The following is a 17,701-nucleotide window of genomic DNA, read 5'->3' as shown; positions in this document are numbered from 1 at the left end:
AGGGGAGCAAAAACCGAGAAACTGCGGCCTGTAAAAGGAGTGCTATTCCTTAGAGAAGATTCTGGTAGTCACGTGTCAAGTTATTTTTTTGTTTATGTTTTTTAAAGGTTGGTATGGACTTTTAGGATTGTACACTAAAGAGTGGCACTAGAGACACTGTTCTCTTCATCTTCGGACACAACTAAAATGGGAAGGAATAAAGAGAATTTGCAATAGTAAATTTACAGCCTGTTCTGCAGGCAGCATATTCTACAATGAAGGGGCTGCACATATTGATATATAGGTTTATGGGGAAAGATTCAGATCTTGTATTTTATTTCTAAAAAAGGAGTACGCCAGTATTTTTAATTTCTCCCCGTTATTGATTGGTAATGTGTGCACTAAAATACTTACTGGTCGCGGTCTTCTGCCGTTTGCAGCGCTGCTCTGGGTCTCTACTAGATCACGTGACCACAGCCATTTCTTGGTGCCTCACACTTAAAGAGTTAGTACCCTACAAGCCTCATTTAGACGTCCATTCATCACTGACCAGCTGTGGGTCTCCTAAACTATTAATGAGGCTATCAAGATTAGGTCAGGAGACCTGCGACCAGACCTTGTTACATGGATGTCTGAATGAGGCATTACTGTCTATGAGAGTGATGTTCTTAGTGTCAGACATACATTGAGAAAGTGATCTCTAACGTAAAAGTGGTAAGGCAGAAGACACACTGGGAGCCAGCAGAGCTTAACTATGGTTATGTGAAGAGAGATCAGAACAGTGGTGGAGACGGCAGAAGATTGCAACCATTTTAACTCACCGATTACACACAAATTACTAGATGGTAACAAGAAAAAAAAAAGCTGGTCAGCTTTTTTTTTAAAATTATTAAATCAATAATAGGAGTCCAGTGGGGGGTGCTAATCTGTGATTGACAGCCATCTAAATAAGTCAATGATTAAAAAAACAACAACCTGTCATTAAGTTGTTCCGCACACTAGAACCCAATATTAGCAGCAATATAAAATCCATAAAGTAAGTAATAAGAATCCTTTACCACACTTATTATCAATTTGTTATTCTCAGACTAGACAGCATCTTCAAGGTGACAAGTTCACACTAAAGATTGCTAGGTTGTATATTCGGGTGATCTGCCATGAAAGTGTAGTAAACCCCAGCTAACTTGAGGCCTTGACCTAACTCCTCATATGGAAATTGATATGGTCTTATCTCATCTATCTAAGACCCCAATCATTAGAAGATAGCAGGCGCAAAGAGCCCGAGTCTTTACTACAGCAAATCACAAGGTTAATGTCATTACTAAAGTGCTCTACTGGTACATTTCCTCTTCAAATGATACACTCACCATTGAAATTGCAGTTACAAGGTAAAGTCAGGGAATTATGGAAATCATAAAATCTAATTTGTTAATGATATGCAAATGATGAAAATGGAAATACATTTTCAAAATATTCTATTTTGTTCAGTATTGAGCATGAGCGCCATGTGCAGAAATACACGCACTTATTTGCTTTACCATGCTACCAACAATGTTCTTGTTGGTTGTCTGAGGAATGTTCTGCCACGATGAATGCGCTTGACAATCTCGGAGATGAAAGCGGATGTAAACCTGTGCAGCCGAGGATCCAGTGTACGACCAGATGCAGTTTTATTAGTTAACGCGCTTCAAGGTAATAATAATACCTCTTCATCAGGACAAACCACAATGACTTCCTAGATACTGTCCTCATATTTTGGTTTATCGTAGAGGATACAGTGCCATTTATTTTTATACTGCATATATGATTACAATAGTCACTTTATAGCAGGCATGCTACTGTTTGATAGGGGGTTTCCAAATGTATTGGTATATAGACCTGTATGTATATAGGTCTTCATACGTTAGCAACCATACTGAGTATGACATTGGGTTTTACATTTCTTTATATTTGTCTACCTCTTGTGGTTGGTTATTATAATTCTTATCCACCTATGTCATTTACATTCATCAGGGGAATACTCTTACAGGCGAGACTTCTAGTCTCTTCTGCTCAGGAATTTATTGATTCTGTTTGATCTATTATATACATCATTCCTGAAAGGTTTGCTGTTTTAGAAGACATTCTTGTTATAGCCGTATATTGCGTTTAATAAGGATTTAATTACCGTCTATACTCGAGTAGAAGCCGAGATTTTCAGCCCAAATTTTTGGGCTGAAAGTGCCCCTCTCGGCTTATACTCGAGTCACGGTGGGCGGCAGGGTCGGCGGGTGAGGGGGAGAAGGCGCTGAGGCATACTCATTTAGTCCCGGCGCTCCTGACGCTGCCCCTGCCTGTCACACTGTCTCCGGGTGCCGCAGCTCTTCCTGTCAGCGGTCACATGGGACCGCTCATTAGAGAAATGAATATGAACTCCACTCCCATAGGGGTGGAGCCACATATTCATTCCTCTGGGCGGTGCCAGTGACCGCTGACAGGAAGAGCTGCGGCACCCAGAGACAGTGTGACAGGCAGGGGCAGCGTCAGGAGCGCCGGGACTAGGTAAGTATTTTATATTCACCTGTCCACGTTCCACCCGCCGGGCGCCGCTCTGTCTTCGCGTCCTCTTGCACTGACTGTTCAGGTCAGAGGGCGCGATGACGCATATAGTGTGCACGCTGCCCTTTGCCTGATCAGTCAGTGCAGAGAGACGCCAGGACGGGACGCTGGGGAGCTGCAAGCAAAAGAGGCGAGTATGGCATTTTTTTTTTTAATATTGCAGCAGCAGCAATGGCACAGCTTTATATGGAGCATCTATGGGGCAAAAATGAATGGTGCAGAGCACTATATGGCACAGCTATGGGGCAAGAATGAATGGTGCAGAGCACTATATGGCACAGCTATGGGGCAAGAATGAACGGTGCAGAGCACTATATGGCACAGCTATGGGGCAAGAATGAACGGTGCAGAGTACTATATGGCACAGCTATGGGGCAAGAATAAACGGTGCAGAGCACTATATGGCACAGTTATGGGGCAAGAATGAACGGTGCAGAGCACTATATGGCACAGCTATGGCGCAATAATGAACGGTGCAGAGCACTATATGGCACAGCTATGGGGCAATAATGAACGGTGCAGAGCACTATATGGCACAGCTATGGGGCAATAATGAACGGTGCAGAGCACTATATGGCACAGCTATGGGGCAATAATGAACGGTGCAGAGCAAAATATGGCACAGATATGGGGCAATAATGAACGGTGCAGAGCACTATATGGCACAGCTATGGGGCAAGAATGAACGGTGCAGAGCACTATATGGCACAGCTATGGGGCAAGAATGAACGGTGCAGAGCACTATATGGCACAGCTATGGGGCAAGAATGAACGGTGCAGAGCACTATATGGCACAGCTATGGGGCAAGAATGAACGGTGCAGAGCACTATATGGCACAGCTATGGGGCAAGAATAAACGGTGCAGAACACTATATGGCACAGTTATGGGGCAAGAATGAACGGTGCAGAGCACTATATGGCACAGCTATGGCGCAATAATGAACGGTGCAGAGCACTATATGGCACAGCTATGGGGCAATAATGAACGGTGCAGAGCACTATATGGCACAGCTATGGGGCAATAATGAACGGTGCAGAGCACTATATGGCACAGCTATGGGGCAATAATGAACGGTGCAGAGCACTATATGGCACACCTTTCTATGGTACATCTATGGGGCAATAATGAACGGTGCAGAGCACTATATGGCACAGCTATGGGGCAATAATGAACCGTGCAGAGCACTATATGACACAGTTATGGGGCAAAAATAAACGGTGCAGGGCACTATATGGCACAGCTATGGGGCAAGAATGAACGGTGCAGAGCACTATATGGCACAGCTATGGGGCAAGAATGAACGGTGCAGAGCACTATATGGCACAGCTATGGGGCAAGAATGAACGGTGCAGAGCACTATATGGCACAGTTATGGGGCAAGAATGAACGGTGCAGGGCAATATATGGCACAGCTATGGGGCAAGAATGAACGGTGCAGAGAACTATATTGCACAGCTATGGGGCAAGAATGAACGGTACAGAGCACTATATGGCACAGCTATGGGGCAATAATGAACGGTGCAGAGCATTATATGGCACAGCTATGGGGCAATAATGAACTGTGCAGAGCACTATATGGCACAGCTATGGGGCAATAATGAACGGTGCAGAGCACTATATGGCACAGCTATGGGGCAATAATGAACGGCGCAGAGCACTATATGGCACAGTTATGGGGCAATAATGAACGGTGCAGAGCACTATATGGCACAGCTATGGGGCAATAATGAACGGTGCAGAGCAAAATATGGCACAGCTATGGGGCAATAATGAACGGTGCGCAGAGCACTATATGGCACACCTTTCTATGGTACATCTATGGGGCAATAATGAACGGTGCAGAGCACTATATGGCACAGCTATGGGGCCATAATGAACGGTATGGAGCATCTATTTTTATTTTTGAAATTCACCGGTAGCTGCTGCATTTTCCACCCTAGGCTTATACTCGAGTCAATAAGTTTTCCCAGTTTTTTGTGGCAAAATTAGGGGGGTCGGCTTATACTCGAGTATATACGGTAACTAACATGCATCCAGTATATGCCTTTCCTTTATTTCATTCTACTTCCCTAAAGGAGAGTTATTATTTTCATTGGATATGTTCTCTCTTATTCTATTGTTGTCTTGCTCTGCACCATGAAAGCCTTTGAGAGTGGTGGCGTCATTGGTCTGCAATTGCAAATGGAGCGGTCAGCAGTGGATCTTGATGATTTGCCTAAATGCAATCAGAGTTGCAGAACAATCCTCAGACAACCATTAATAACCTTACTGATAGCATACCAAGGTATGTGTGTTTATTTTTGTGTGGTGCTCATACACAATACTGAATAAATCGAAAGGTTTTGAATGTTTTACTTGTATTCCCCCATCATTTGCATATCATTATGTATCAATTTTGTGATTTTCAGGATTCCCCCCGACTTTTCTTCTTTGTGTTGCAATTTCAATGTTGAAGAGTATACATTTCATTATTAATATTTCACAATAGCAACACCAGGAACGTGGACTATACATGTGATTCATAACGTCAAATTTGTCTTTCAGACAAGAGGGTCACCTTAAGGTTTAAGAGTGATTAGTACGCAGTATTCCTTGCACTATGCATGCTGCTTGACCCGTAGGACCTACATTATTTTGAGCATTTTGCTTACCATTAACGGTGAGTTTAGCTTTACTGGAATAATTGGAGCCAAAGTGGTTGGTGATGACGCATTGGTATTTTCCTTCATCTGTAAAATTCACGTTGAAAAGGTGCAAAACAGTGGTGTATTCCACCAGCTCAGCCCCGTGCTTCTGATATCTGGCAAAGGTTTCTATCCTTGCATCATACAAGAGTTCCGTGTCTTTCCTCCATGCGGTAGACATCGGGGTGTCACTGCTACTGGCTGCGGCACAAGTCAGAGTCACATTCATTCCTTTCAGCGCCACGGTGGTTTCTGGGTGAATTCGGATTTGTGGTTTTGGAAAGTTATCTAGGGAGGAGGAGTGGGGGAAGAAAGAATGAACATAAGTTACTTGAAATACAAATTAATAAACGTAACGGACACTGTAAGCATTTCAGAGGTTAAACTTCATACTGAGCTTAGTCTGTGGGGTAATGTCACCTGCTCTATTCCCGTGGCTGTGTACATGCAGCCTTTCAGACAGATAGGAGTATTCAACAAAAACTCTCCCAATTCTTAAAATATGCAATGTGTGCAATCAGGAATAAGGTCAAGACAAAAAAGGGTACAGCCAGTTAATGGCTCCAATCGTCAGCATTCTCTCGCTTTTTGGCAAGCTATGGCGGTTCAGAACAATAAGAAAATATATGGAGCATTCTAATAATTTTTATTTTTACAGCGCCAACACTTTACAATTTATAGGGGACTTGTACAGACAATAAAAACAACACAGAATAAACATAACTCAGATACCAAAAGAAGTGAGAGCCCTTCTCACAAGATTTCAATTTATGAAGAAACAGAATCTACCTTTCGTGTCTCCCCCTATGACACATCTGTGTAAAGGATATATTTATTCTTCTTGTACTAGCTGGAATATGTATGAGGGAAAACCGCAAAGACTGGTGTAAAGCAGGTGCTCGTAAATAGACTGGAACACTCACTTATTTTGAGAACACATTGGACGTGAGCAGCACAGAAAACAAGAAAACCAGTCCTGTAGTAGGAGAACAAATGGTGCACAGTGCGCCGACACCTTTCTGTCACGGCCAGCAATATAGCGGTTGCCCACTACTTTGAGGGTATCTGCATTTGTTGATTTTTCTGAGTGTTGGCAGCAAAAATGCTTTAATGAAATACATGCTGGTTTTTCTTTACATTTTTTTTAGTGTGTTTTTGAGGATTTTGTTTCCCCATTCATATGAATGGGTGAAAAATACTGAAACAAAAAACACAACCCAAATTTGCAGAGAAACAATAAGCAACATGCACATAAGGTTTCAGAAATCTCATTTACTTTGCTGGAAAAGCGCTGTATTTTTAGTGAAAAAAGCAGAGTGGAAACGAGCCCTTATAGCAATGACCCTTCCTCAAGCTTCTGAGATAAACAGTTGTCAAGCTGGACAGTGCCAAGATGCGACCGTCCAGGCTGAGAACCAGTGGGGAAGGAGCTGCTGCGAGCACAGGATCAGTGACTAGCGGTGACGTCATTACGGCAGCTCATTCCTCAGTGGTTCTCAGCCTGGACGGTCGCATCTTGGCACCATCCAGGTTGAAAACCATTTATCCCCCAGACATGGATTACGGTATGGGACAGAACGATGGACAAGTGAGGGACATGGTTGTTTATTATTTTATGTTTTTTACGGGAGACGGGGGGCTTCAGTGGAATGGGCATTAAAAAAAACACTAACTTTTTTATTAATTTCAAACAAAAGGACTTTATTCTTGTTGGGTGTTGAATTACAATATAAATAGAGGATTAGTAATGGAGAGGAGCCTTATAGAGGTCACTGGACAATACAAACGTGACAAACCCCACAAATATCAACCCCACTTGCCACTGCCACAGGGTAAGTGGGAACAGTCGGGCAAAGCGCCAGAATGGACGCATCTAATAAATGTGCCTTTTCTGGGAAGCTGTGGGTTGCTATATTTAGGCATATCCATGGCCCCATACCAGCCGGAGAATATCAGACACGGCCATCTACTTTATCTTGGATGGTTGGCAAAAATGGGGGACCCCACGCTGTTTTATTTATATAAATAACGTAAAAAATGGTATGGGGACCCCTCTATTCTTGATCACTAGCCTTGCTAACGCTAAGGGTATGTGCACACGTCAGGATTTCCTGCAGAAATTTTCCTGACAAAAACCGGACATTTCTGCCAGAAATCCGCATGCGTTTTTCGTGTTTTTTCATGCGTTTTTGGTGCGTTTTTTCCCAAATGCATAGAATAGGGGGAAAAACAGAGAAAATCCGCAAAATTAATGAACATGCTGCTTTTTTTTTACCACGATGCATTTTTTTTGCGGAAAAAAATGCATCATATGCACAAAACATGCAGAATGCATTCTAAATGATAGGATGCATAATGTATGCGTTTTTAATGAGTTTTTATAACGAAAAAATGCAAAAAAAAAACGTGATAAAACCTGAACGTGCGCACATAGCCTGACAGCTGAGGGTTGCAGCCCCCAGCTGTCAGTTTTGCCTGTCCAGTTATCAAAAATACAGGGGAAACCAAATTTTTTTTTTTTTATTCTAATTTATTTAGATCAAAAGGAGCTGGCTGATGAATACTCCCATCAGCCGCCGTCTGCTCTCACTGTTATTAGCGGCAGCATGTATAGGCTGAAAGTAGTAGTAGTCCCGTCAACCGACGCCAGTGACCGGAAGTAAACTTTTTACTTCCGATTGCAACTGCGGGCTCACTGAACACCCAGGGGTTCGTTTATCTCCACTGTCTAGTGTTCATTGCCAATAACTTTACCTGCTATTGAATTTAATAGGCTGCCCATGAACCTGTTGGCCTGTTCACCTATTGCCCTTTCTTGGACCACTTTTGGCAGGTACCAACCACTGCATATCAAGCCATCCCCCCAGGACCTGCCTTTTTGAAGATGCTCAGGCCAACATCTAGCCATTTTAATGCCTTGTTTTTTGTCCTGTTTTCAACGGGATCGTTGATCAGTGTATGCCCACTAGGTAAACCTACAGATCCAGAGTAAACTACATTTAAAGAAGAAGCGCAGACATTTTTTAAACTTCCAGTAATGAAACTGAAATTAGATACAAACCACAGATAAAATCTCCAGACTCCACGCTGAGCAGAGAACGCCCGGCCAGCCAATCAGGATGGGCACAGCTCACATTTACTGAATTCTGCAGACCGCTGTCAATTAGCCAATGGGGAAACCACTTTAGCTGACAGTCACATAGCAAATTGCTTGTGTTTAGGATTCTGGAGAAGACGAACAGAAGGTTATCATCAGACAGGGAACAGCTAGACAGCTTATTTTGTCACAATCATCATGGGTAGAACAAGTCAATGATCATCAGAACTCCAACAGAGCAGTGTTTTAGATACTCGTGCTTGTAAAGCCTGGCATAAAATGTTCAGAAGTAGAACGGCAGGGCAAATCATTCCCTGGAGCCGGCATAGCAAGTGTAGATTTTACTTACAAGACAAAAAACCTAATATCAGTTTGTGAAACTTTAGACTGAGTCTATGTGCTGCTTGCAAATATCGAGCACTAGGATTAGTAATACTTACAACTGCTGGAGTTTAATATGAGCAAAAGCGTCATCTTGTAAAGACATAACCCCATTATTGCTCAAGTCACTGCGAAGAGAAATGAACAAATGTCAAATAGAAAATCCATATCGGTGTTTATTGAATGAAGCTGCTGCCATTATTTATGCATCGTTGGAACAGAACGGCATGCAAGAATATTACAGTCAGATACAGCAGCACATCACAAGTAAATGAAAAGGTGACCTCTGCTACCAAGCTACTGCCATCACATGGAGACAGCACAGCCCGAGGACCCCTCTGCAACATGCACATATTAAGAGGCTTGTACTAGGAGAATCTTATTTTAGTCGCTGGGAAACCTTGGCGTTAGAGACGGTCCAGTATACGGACTTGCTGTCTAACATCAGAACCTAGCCTTTGACAAGGTGACATCTGGATGGAACATACGTGATCTCTCTGTATGGCTTCAATCCAAATGATCTGGACAACATGACTAAGTGAAAGGCTGTTGATCAAGGTGGCCCCAGAGTATTTTATAGTGATTTCATATGTCAGACTACTACATACAGGCATCCCCCCCGACTTACAAACATCGGATGTTTGGAAGAAAAAATTATTTAATATTCACCACTGAACTCTCCAGTCCTCTTCTTTCCACCTTCGTGTTCAGCATCTCCGGCCTCTTCACTCTAAACCAGGCATTACGGCCATGTCCAAGGCAGAGCTCATTGCGCGTCATAAGGTTGTATTGTCATCGCTACCTTATGGCGCACAGTAAGCTTCAGCCCTATTCCGACTTATACACTTATTCAAGTTATGAACAAACCTAAAGAATGTAGCTGTACTTCCCCAAAAATGGCATAACATCATAATATGGGTGAGAAGGACTACAGATAATCCTATCAATTATAGGTCTGTCTCTCAGTAACCAAAAGGCCCATTTATTTCTATGAACACATAACTTATCAATGTGGATATTTATATTTTTCACAAAATGTGGCCAAATGTTACTATTGTTAGAGATGGCGTGACGGGCTTCAAATCTACAAATAGCTCTTCTGTCTCACTTCAGTTCAAACACTGATTTCTCAGTAATGGGAGAACAGACTGTCCATGTAAAGGTATTGCTGGACCTGTGCTTGAAAACGCTCTATTTGCATATAAATAGTTTTGGGGTGAAATCTTGCTGATAGACTCCCTTTAAAAGGGAATGGTCATTTCCCACATAGCCGCCAATCCAGCAGCATTGGGTGATTAAACTTCCTCCCCAACTATCTCTGTATAACATACCGTATTTTTCCGAATATAAGACACTCGCTTTCCTCCAAAAACGTGGAGGAAAATAAGGGGTGCGTCTTACAGTCCAGACGTCTGCTCTGGCTGTGGATTGGGAGCTGGGGGAGTGGCAGCGGCAGAGCAGCGGGTCACAGGAGGCGGCTGCTGCGGCTAACTTCTGTGCCCACTGCTAAGAGAAATTAATATTCACATCTCTCCACACCAATGGGAGTGAAGAGAAGTGAATGTTCATTTTTTTTTTTAATGGCGAAAAGCTGTTAGCCGCTGCCGCCTGCTTTCTGCAGCTCCGGCATTCACGAGTGCCTGCTACTTAAGGGAATGAATATTCGCTGCTGTCCACACCCATAGGTGTGGACAGCAGTGAATATTCATTCATCTTTAAAAGCGGATACAGTAGCAGCTGCCGGCTTCCTGCAGCTGCTGAGCGATCGCGTGTGCCTGCTAATAAAGAGAATGAATATTCACTGCTCTCTACTCACAAGGATGTGGAAAGCAGTGAATATTCATTCCCATTAGTAACGAGCACACGTGATTGCCCGACCGCTGCAGGAGTCGGTGGCTGTGGCTAACACTGTGCCACTATTAAAGATCATTGAATATTCACTGCTCCTCATGCCCTTAGTCCTGGTGTGGGGAGCAGTGAGCATTCCAGCAGCTGTTCACTGCTTATAGTCAGCGCATTGCCATCACGGTCATGCACTGCTTACAAGTATAAATAAGCTGCTGGCATCAGAACATGATGCTGCGAGGGAGCGCAAGAAGGCAAGTAGAATGGTTTATGATTTATTTTTATTTTTTAACGTTTTTCTGATGAGGCCATGCATACCAGGATGGGGATGAGGGGGCTTTTACTATGCTAAAGAGGGCTATGACTAGTCGATGGGGAGTTAGTTGCCCCAGACTAGTAAGCTCCTCTTTTCCATGTTATCACGCCCCTGTGGACGTGACAACAATTTGCACGACCTGGCCTCATTGCCAGCTTATGCAAATCTGAGCACGATTGCCGCTCATTCCAGCAGCGTCACGGCGTCTCTGAAGCCGGGTACTTGCCTCCTGACTTCACAGGCGCGCACTGTGAATGACCACAAATTCAGGAGATGGCTTCGGGTAATGTGCAGTGCATTCCCGAAGCCAGGTGTATGCTTCCAGTCTTCAGAGGGGTACACTGCACATGTCCGGAAGTTCAGGAGCTGAATGCTGCTGGATTGGAGGCCATGGGGCACCTGACAGGTTCCCTTAAAGGGAGAGAATTACTGGCAAAAAGACCACTCTGAACACTTGGGAGTGCTGTGCCAATACTATATGAAGCAGAGACTATGCATCAGAACACTTTATTCAAGGGCTACGTCAACCCATAGCTTCACAGCACTTATACAATAGATTATGTGATCAGTGCTCAGCTCATTAAAACATCCATCGCATTCAACTAAATAGCAGATCAGACATTTTCAGCTAGACACTACGCCACTCCATATACTTACAGCTGCTGCAGTGAATCCAAACCAGAAAAGGCTTTTTTTGTGATGGATTTTATCTTGTTTCCTTGCAAAACACTGAGGAAGAAAAAAAAAATCAATTACCATAGTTTCTACTCTAAAAGGCATTCATCAAAAACTTGCATCATATTTTGTGTCCCTTTAATTGATGTGGGCTTGGCTTGAGACCCCATCTTCCCCCACACATGACTGTTGATTTAATCAGCAGTCATCTGCCTCTAACAGGAGCGGGTGGAGAGGTTCTCCGCCCGTGGCTGTTAACTTCTGCTGTCAATCTCTGATAGCGGCATTTAACAAGTGCGCCGACAGGGGCTCGCGTTGTTCCACTCTCCCATGACGTGATCGCTGGGTGCCGATGGGTTGTCATGACAGCAGAGGGTCCCCGTTCCTCTCATTACTATTCTCCTGCCTGGGGTTCATATGAGATTGTGATTTTGGCTATATATGACAGTGCTGATGGTATTGCTGCATTCATATATATGCAATCTATCAAAGTATAAAATTAATTAACCTGATGAAAACATAATATTTACCCCAAAATTGTATGAGGAAAAACATCAGCTCAGAGCACAAAAGATGTGTTCACACAGTCGCATATCCCAAAAAATGAAAACGTTACGTCGGGTCTTGGGATAGGGCAACAAAAAGAAACCTTTTTCTTCTTAAAAAATGTCAAGAATTTTTTTTCCCGACTACTCAGTCATCTGCCCCATGGGGTATTTGTTACTTACAGAGTATGTAGTTTGGAAAGTCCAGCAAACGCTTCCGTGGAATCCTCAATAGCCCAGGAGATTTCATTGTTCCGCAGGTCCCTATAAGCAGATCACTTTACAGCATTAATAATATTGCTACACCATTTCATTATGGTGAACGTTAAATATACTAACCAAAGGAAATAAACTGTGTAAACACTGGCCTTTTAAGAAAATGACAAGCGATAGCACATTAGAAGTGCTTCCCACTAATATTTGGCCAATTTCATGCTTGCTGTACATTTTCTCAAGCCATTTCTGAATAGGGAAGGATCACTATGTAGTGATTCAGTGGGTTGTTACAGGGAATAAGTTAGATTTATGTATAGATCAAAATTAGATAAGGAACACATCTACATTTTGCATCCTCCTTTAGTCTCTTTCTCTCTTTTTTCTGTGTCAGCAAAGAATGACTGTTGAAACAGTCCAAGTGCAAGTGTATCATGGCGGGGCCAAACATTTAAATACACCTTCCCACTTGCTTGTTTTCCCTCTATCTCATCCCCCTATTTCTCAGATTGAAAACTTTGCCTTCATAGAGCCAGAGAAGGGCAGAGAGATAGAAAACAAGCAGGTGGGAAGGTGCATAAATGTGTCCCCATGATGCACCGAGCGCCTGTACTTGGTTTGAACAGTAATTCAGTGCTGGCAGAGTTCCTTTAAAATGGCAGGCGAATGTAAAAAGGGTACACAGCCGGAACATTGAAGCTGAGGAACTGAGCTGCAGTACCCAAGAACAGCTACTACACTGAGCTGTGTTGTCCCAGCCTCCTATAATGTCTACATTCTGCCTGGTGAAAATAACCGATTGGTTTACATGCAGGGCCAGACAGACCCACAGTAACCTAATATTTCAGACATATACAAAAAATATGACAAAAGATACTAAATATGCAAATTGCCTCTTCAGACAGAAAGAGGACTTGAACTCTATATAGCGCCACCTATTGGAAGTAGCGATCCTACAAGTCACAATCAACCCTTTAACGAGTCTTGTAATATGACTTAGGATAAAAGCCAAATCAGTATCTCAATTCGCAGACACGGTGTTTCGGGCTGTTGGCCCTCGTCAGTGCAAAGTATGAGAACTGATTTGGCTAGGTGAGAGGCTCTGGACTGGGGTCTAAGGGGCAAGGTTTCTCCTTGTGGTTGCAAACACTTAAATTTGTCTCATATTACAATAAAAACGGAGAAGTGTTTGAAGAAATATGAGGTGTCGCAGGAGGCCAAACATTGCCGTAAGACAACTGACTGCAGCAGAAGCTTCTTCCCTCAGCTCAGTCTGGAATACAACAAAACCGTTAAGCCCTACCTCACATCTATTCCCTAATTGTTCAGTCATTTACCCCTGAAAATGGAAGAGGAAATTATCCTTTGCATCTTTGACACAATTTCTACAACATGGTTTGTTTTGGGAATATGCAGAAAATTCAGAAGGCAGATTGGGTTCCTTTTTGTTAAAAGGGGATGCCCACTACTTGACCACCTTTGCTCAGTATAAATTGTTTTTAATCTCTATCGGACCCTGAATTGATTAAGCAAAGATTGTCCAGTAGTGGAGAATTCCTTTAATTTCTAGGCTTAATATTCCTTTAAATGTTCAAAGGTTGTTGCTTTGCTGATAAATCACATCTTATCGTACCGTACAGAATGTGTTTAACCAACAAAGTATTCAAAATGTTTGGGGAGATTCTTACGTGTAAGGCTCTGTTCACAAGTCCAGTAGTTTGGGGACCATAAAAATGAAAATAAATTGTTCTAGTACAGGATCCAGTCACATAAAATGTCTTCCGTTTAATTTCAGGCTGCAGTCTGTTCTTTAGCTGGACCAAGAAACTAAGCTTTATGTACAGCCAAATGAACAGATAGGATCAGCTTTCTTTTCATCAATTAAATATGTAAAAAGGTTCATAACAGATGGTTTTCATTTTGCATTCATTTTTGCGCAGTTTGTAATGGATCCTTTTTTCCCTTATATACTGGATCTGTTACCAATGGATGAGAATTGGACATGTGAACAAAGCTTTATCAGCACCTTTAAAGTTCATTAACATATCTGTGAACATTTTACTTTTGTCGAGTAAAATCTCACTTCTCCCAGGTTTCGTTATGGTCCCTGGTTCATGCTTGGATAGGCATCAGTGATTGGAGCCCTGTTGATCAGCACGGCCCTCCTGCTTGTGAACATCCGATGACCCTGAACTGCATAGTCTGCCTGTCATTGTGCCACAAAAAGGGGCCTAATTCATGTACTCTTGTTCCCTTTCAGGAGGCTCTAACTCGCTCAGATTGGTTTTAATTATTGCATTAGAGAGGTTGCACAAAGGCTAACAGAATATGAATGCATTCAGATATCATCCTCGGCTCAACTGCAAAAAGGAGAGAGAGGAAAGACTGCATGAAGGAGTTGGGAAGAGGAAGATCATTTTATATGCCATCACCGTACAAAAGAGAAACAAAGATGGTAAAAACAAAAGCCTCATTAACTGAAAAAAATTCCAGTGAATTACGCAGTTCCTAGTTGCCGGCATACCTACCGGTAGCATGCTGCATGGTCAAATAAAAAACGCACATGGTTTTATAGCAAACTGCTTTGTTTTTTTGCCATGTGGCTCTTACAAAGTGAAACACGGTAAAAGAGCCTGTTTTTGAGAGGCAAGGCACATAACGAGTGGAAACATTCATCAGCCCTGCTTTCGAGGACAATTTATTCTGAAAAAAAAAAAAAAAAAAAAAAAAGGATTCTGACATGGCCCGTTCGTCAAAGAGGCTACTTGTATAGACATCTAAATGGATCAGTATCTGGACCAGAGATAACCTGCGACAGATGAGACCAGCTTCGTGCTGCGTTCCTCAGGGGTAACTCCTATTGTGGATGACTTCTACAGCTAAGCAGACGGCTCAGCTTTTTGCTGCATATGTGGCCAGCCAAGAACCATACATCTTTTCTCTACAGCTTCTACTTTCTAAACCTCGTATCAATGGGGATCTACAAACTCACTTTCTGCCACATATTAAAAATAGACGGTTGGCCCTCTACCACCATGACCTCTCCAAAGCGTTAGACATTGCTCCTCTGCAATTCCACGCATGACGTGCATTGCAAATGGTCTTTTCTCCACCAGAGACCCTACAAAGAGGTGTTCTAATTTTGGACATTATGGCATACCCAGAGAACACACAATAAAGGTCTCATAGATACAAGTTTACCCAGTGGTGTAGCGTCTGCAGTGAGAGAAGAGGTGATCGCGGACATGAACTACAAAAACAGCATTGGAGCCTAGGGCTTACTCTCAGTGCACAGAAGAGGGACTCAAAAGTGGTATGTGCAATTATATATCTATTGTAGATTGTGAGCCTTCGCGGGCAGGGTCCTCATTCCTCCTGTACCAGTTATGACTTGTATTGTTTAAGATTATTGTACTTGTTTTCATTATGTATACCCCTCCTCACATGTAAAGCGCCATGGAACAAATGGCGCTATAACAATAAATAATAATAATAATAATAATAATAATAACACGTGAGGGCAAAAAAACTTTATTTCCACCTATTATGAAATTATAACCTTTATTGGATAATACTAGAACTGAATCTCATTTCTCTCAAGTGCAACTTAAAATGAAAAAAAAAAAGTGTCCTATGTTCCACCCTTCATCAGGTAAGAAATAGATGATGCTGAATCCGGTGACAGCACTGTGATTTGGGACAATTGTTCTAACTCGGGCAAGGGTGCGACATGAGAACTGCTCTAACCATAGAGCTATATCGTGATTACTAGGATAAGCAATCTAATTCTAAAAGGGAAAATCCTGATTAACGCAGCGGAGAATTGCATATGGAAAATGGTCTCTACACATTTAAAAATGTCATTCATAAAACCCAAAATGCCTTGCTACGTTTTACTTTAATTTTATCTCCAGGAAACCTAAAAATACAAATACATTGCTAACTCAACAACTTGCACTTTACCAGATAGAAAAAAAAATCACTTACAGAGTCACAAGATTTGCAAGCCCCTTAAATACACCTTCTGCAATATGATTTATTCTGTTATCCCCAAGGTACAGTTTTTCCAGTGAGCCAAGTCCGATAAATGCAAACTCATCCAAACGGTTCAGCTGGTTGTTTGACAGGTCTCTGGGGGACGCAAAGGAAAAAAGACAGACCATGAGATAGACTGCACAAGCTGAAATAACACTTTACAACAGTAAAGAGCAGGACATGGCATCTATGTTCACACACATTGATTTCCTATGTAAAAATAACCCATCTTCATTACACTACTCTTGTCTGGAGATGCTAGTCTTGTAGAAGGAACACATATGGTGGTCTTTAAAATCTGAAGGTGCTGGTTAGCATTGTAAAAATCTTGGGAGGTAGATCCCAAATAAATCAGCCAGTGCTTTTATTACAGGTAAATGTGGATAGTTCTAAGACCAAGGACAATTCAAGAGTGCAATCTAACAAAGTCTGAGAAATACGCCATATAAAGAAGGATGCACTTTAACACTTACAGATCCAAGAGATTCTGGCAGAACTCCCACGCATCTGGGCTGATCCTGTTGACAGCATTCTGACTTATGTAAAGCTGTTGTAGTGACCGTAGTCCATAGAGCCAGCCTTTGTTAATATCGGTGACATTGTTATATTCCAACTCCCTGCAGGAGATTAAATCAGATTAGACTAAAAATGACGACAACATGTTATGCATTCAATTGGTCAATGAAACAAAGGCCCACTACTGATTTTTAATCATGATTAAAGTCTTAGACAACAAAATAGCTATGTTCACATATCCAGTAATGATTCGTTACATCAGATCCAGCAAAAATCCATTAGGAAAACAGTTGTGCTGACAACTTTAGTTCGTTATACAAAAAGTGTTCTCTGCCGGATCAGTTTCTTAACATTGGAGTCAATAGACAATGGATCCGTTAATGGCACATCCGTTGTCGTCTATTGGTAACGGATTCGTTCTAACGGATGATTACTGGATATAACATAGCCTAGACCAAAGAATGGTTAATTGCCGTGCTGAAACAGATACAATGAAAGGTTAATACTATTCTGCCAGTCTGCATACAGAAAGATGGATGGACACATTATGCAGCCATGCCTAGTAGTACCAAGACTTGCAAAGAAAATGCCAAAGTGAACAAGGAGTCTTTGTCCATAAAGTCCTAGCTGTGAGCTGAAAGACCTGAGGAAATTAAGAGATTTGTGGGAAATAAAACATTCAGTAAGTTGCTTTCTGCTCTTGAGAGAGTCCATGCGTGGGCCTACTTTGTGGCCGAAAACTCTGTATACGCCGCCGTCATCCAGGGAAGGATGTGTAACACTGAATCGGACCACCTACTGGGCACCCAAGTACA

At 42.3% G+C, this 17,701-nt stretch overlaps 1 protein-coding gene across 1 annotated transcript in view; it reads right to left on the bottom strand.

Moving 5' to 3' along the window:
* LRIG2 (leucine rich repeats and immunoglobulin like domains 2) overlaps positions 1-17,701 on the bottom strand; it is a 98,327-nt gene that overhangs the window by 13,460 nt on the left and 67,166 nt on the right. The window contains exons 7-13 of the mRNA XM_069761754.1: positions 16,844-16,987; positions 16,323-16,466; positions 12,306-12,386; positions 11,560-11,631; positions 8,801-8,869; positions 8,325-8,488; positions 5,231-5,551 (exon numbers count right to left, since the gene is read on the bottom strand). Coding sequence (XP_069617855.1) covers positions 5,231-5,551; positions 8,325-8,488; positions 8,801-8,869; positions 11,560-11,631; positions 12,306-12,386; positions 16,323-16,466; positions 16,844-16,987 — 995 coding nt within the window. The remainder of the gene's footprint in view (positions 1-5,230; positions 5,552-8,324; positions 8,489-8,800; positions 8,870-11,559; positions 11,632-12,305; positions 12,387-16,322; positions 16,467-16,843; positions 16,988-17,701) is intronic.

The sequence above is a fragment of the Ranitomeya imitator genome, chromosome 3, assembly GCF_032444005.1.
Source record: "Ranitomeya imitator isolate aRanImi1 chromosome 3, aRanImi1.pri, whole genome shotgun sequence".
In the NCBI taxonomy this organism is placed as follows: Eukaryota; Metazoa; Chordata; class Amphibia; order Anura; family Dendrobatidae; genus Ranitomeya; species Ranitomeya imitator.
The sequence above is the reverse complement of the archived record's forward strand: the minus strand, read 5'-3'. Positions and strand labels throughout refer to the sequence as shown.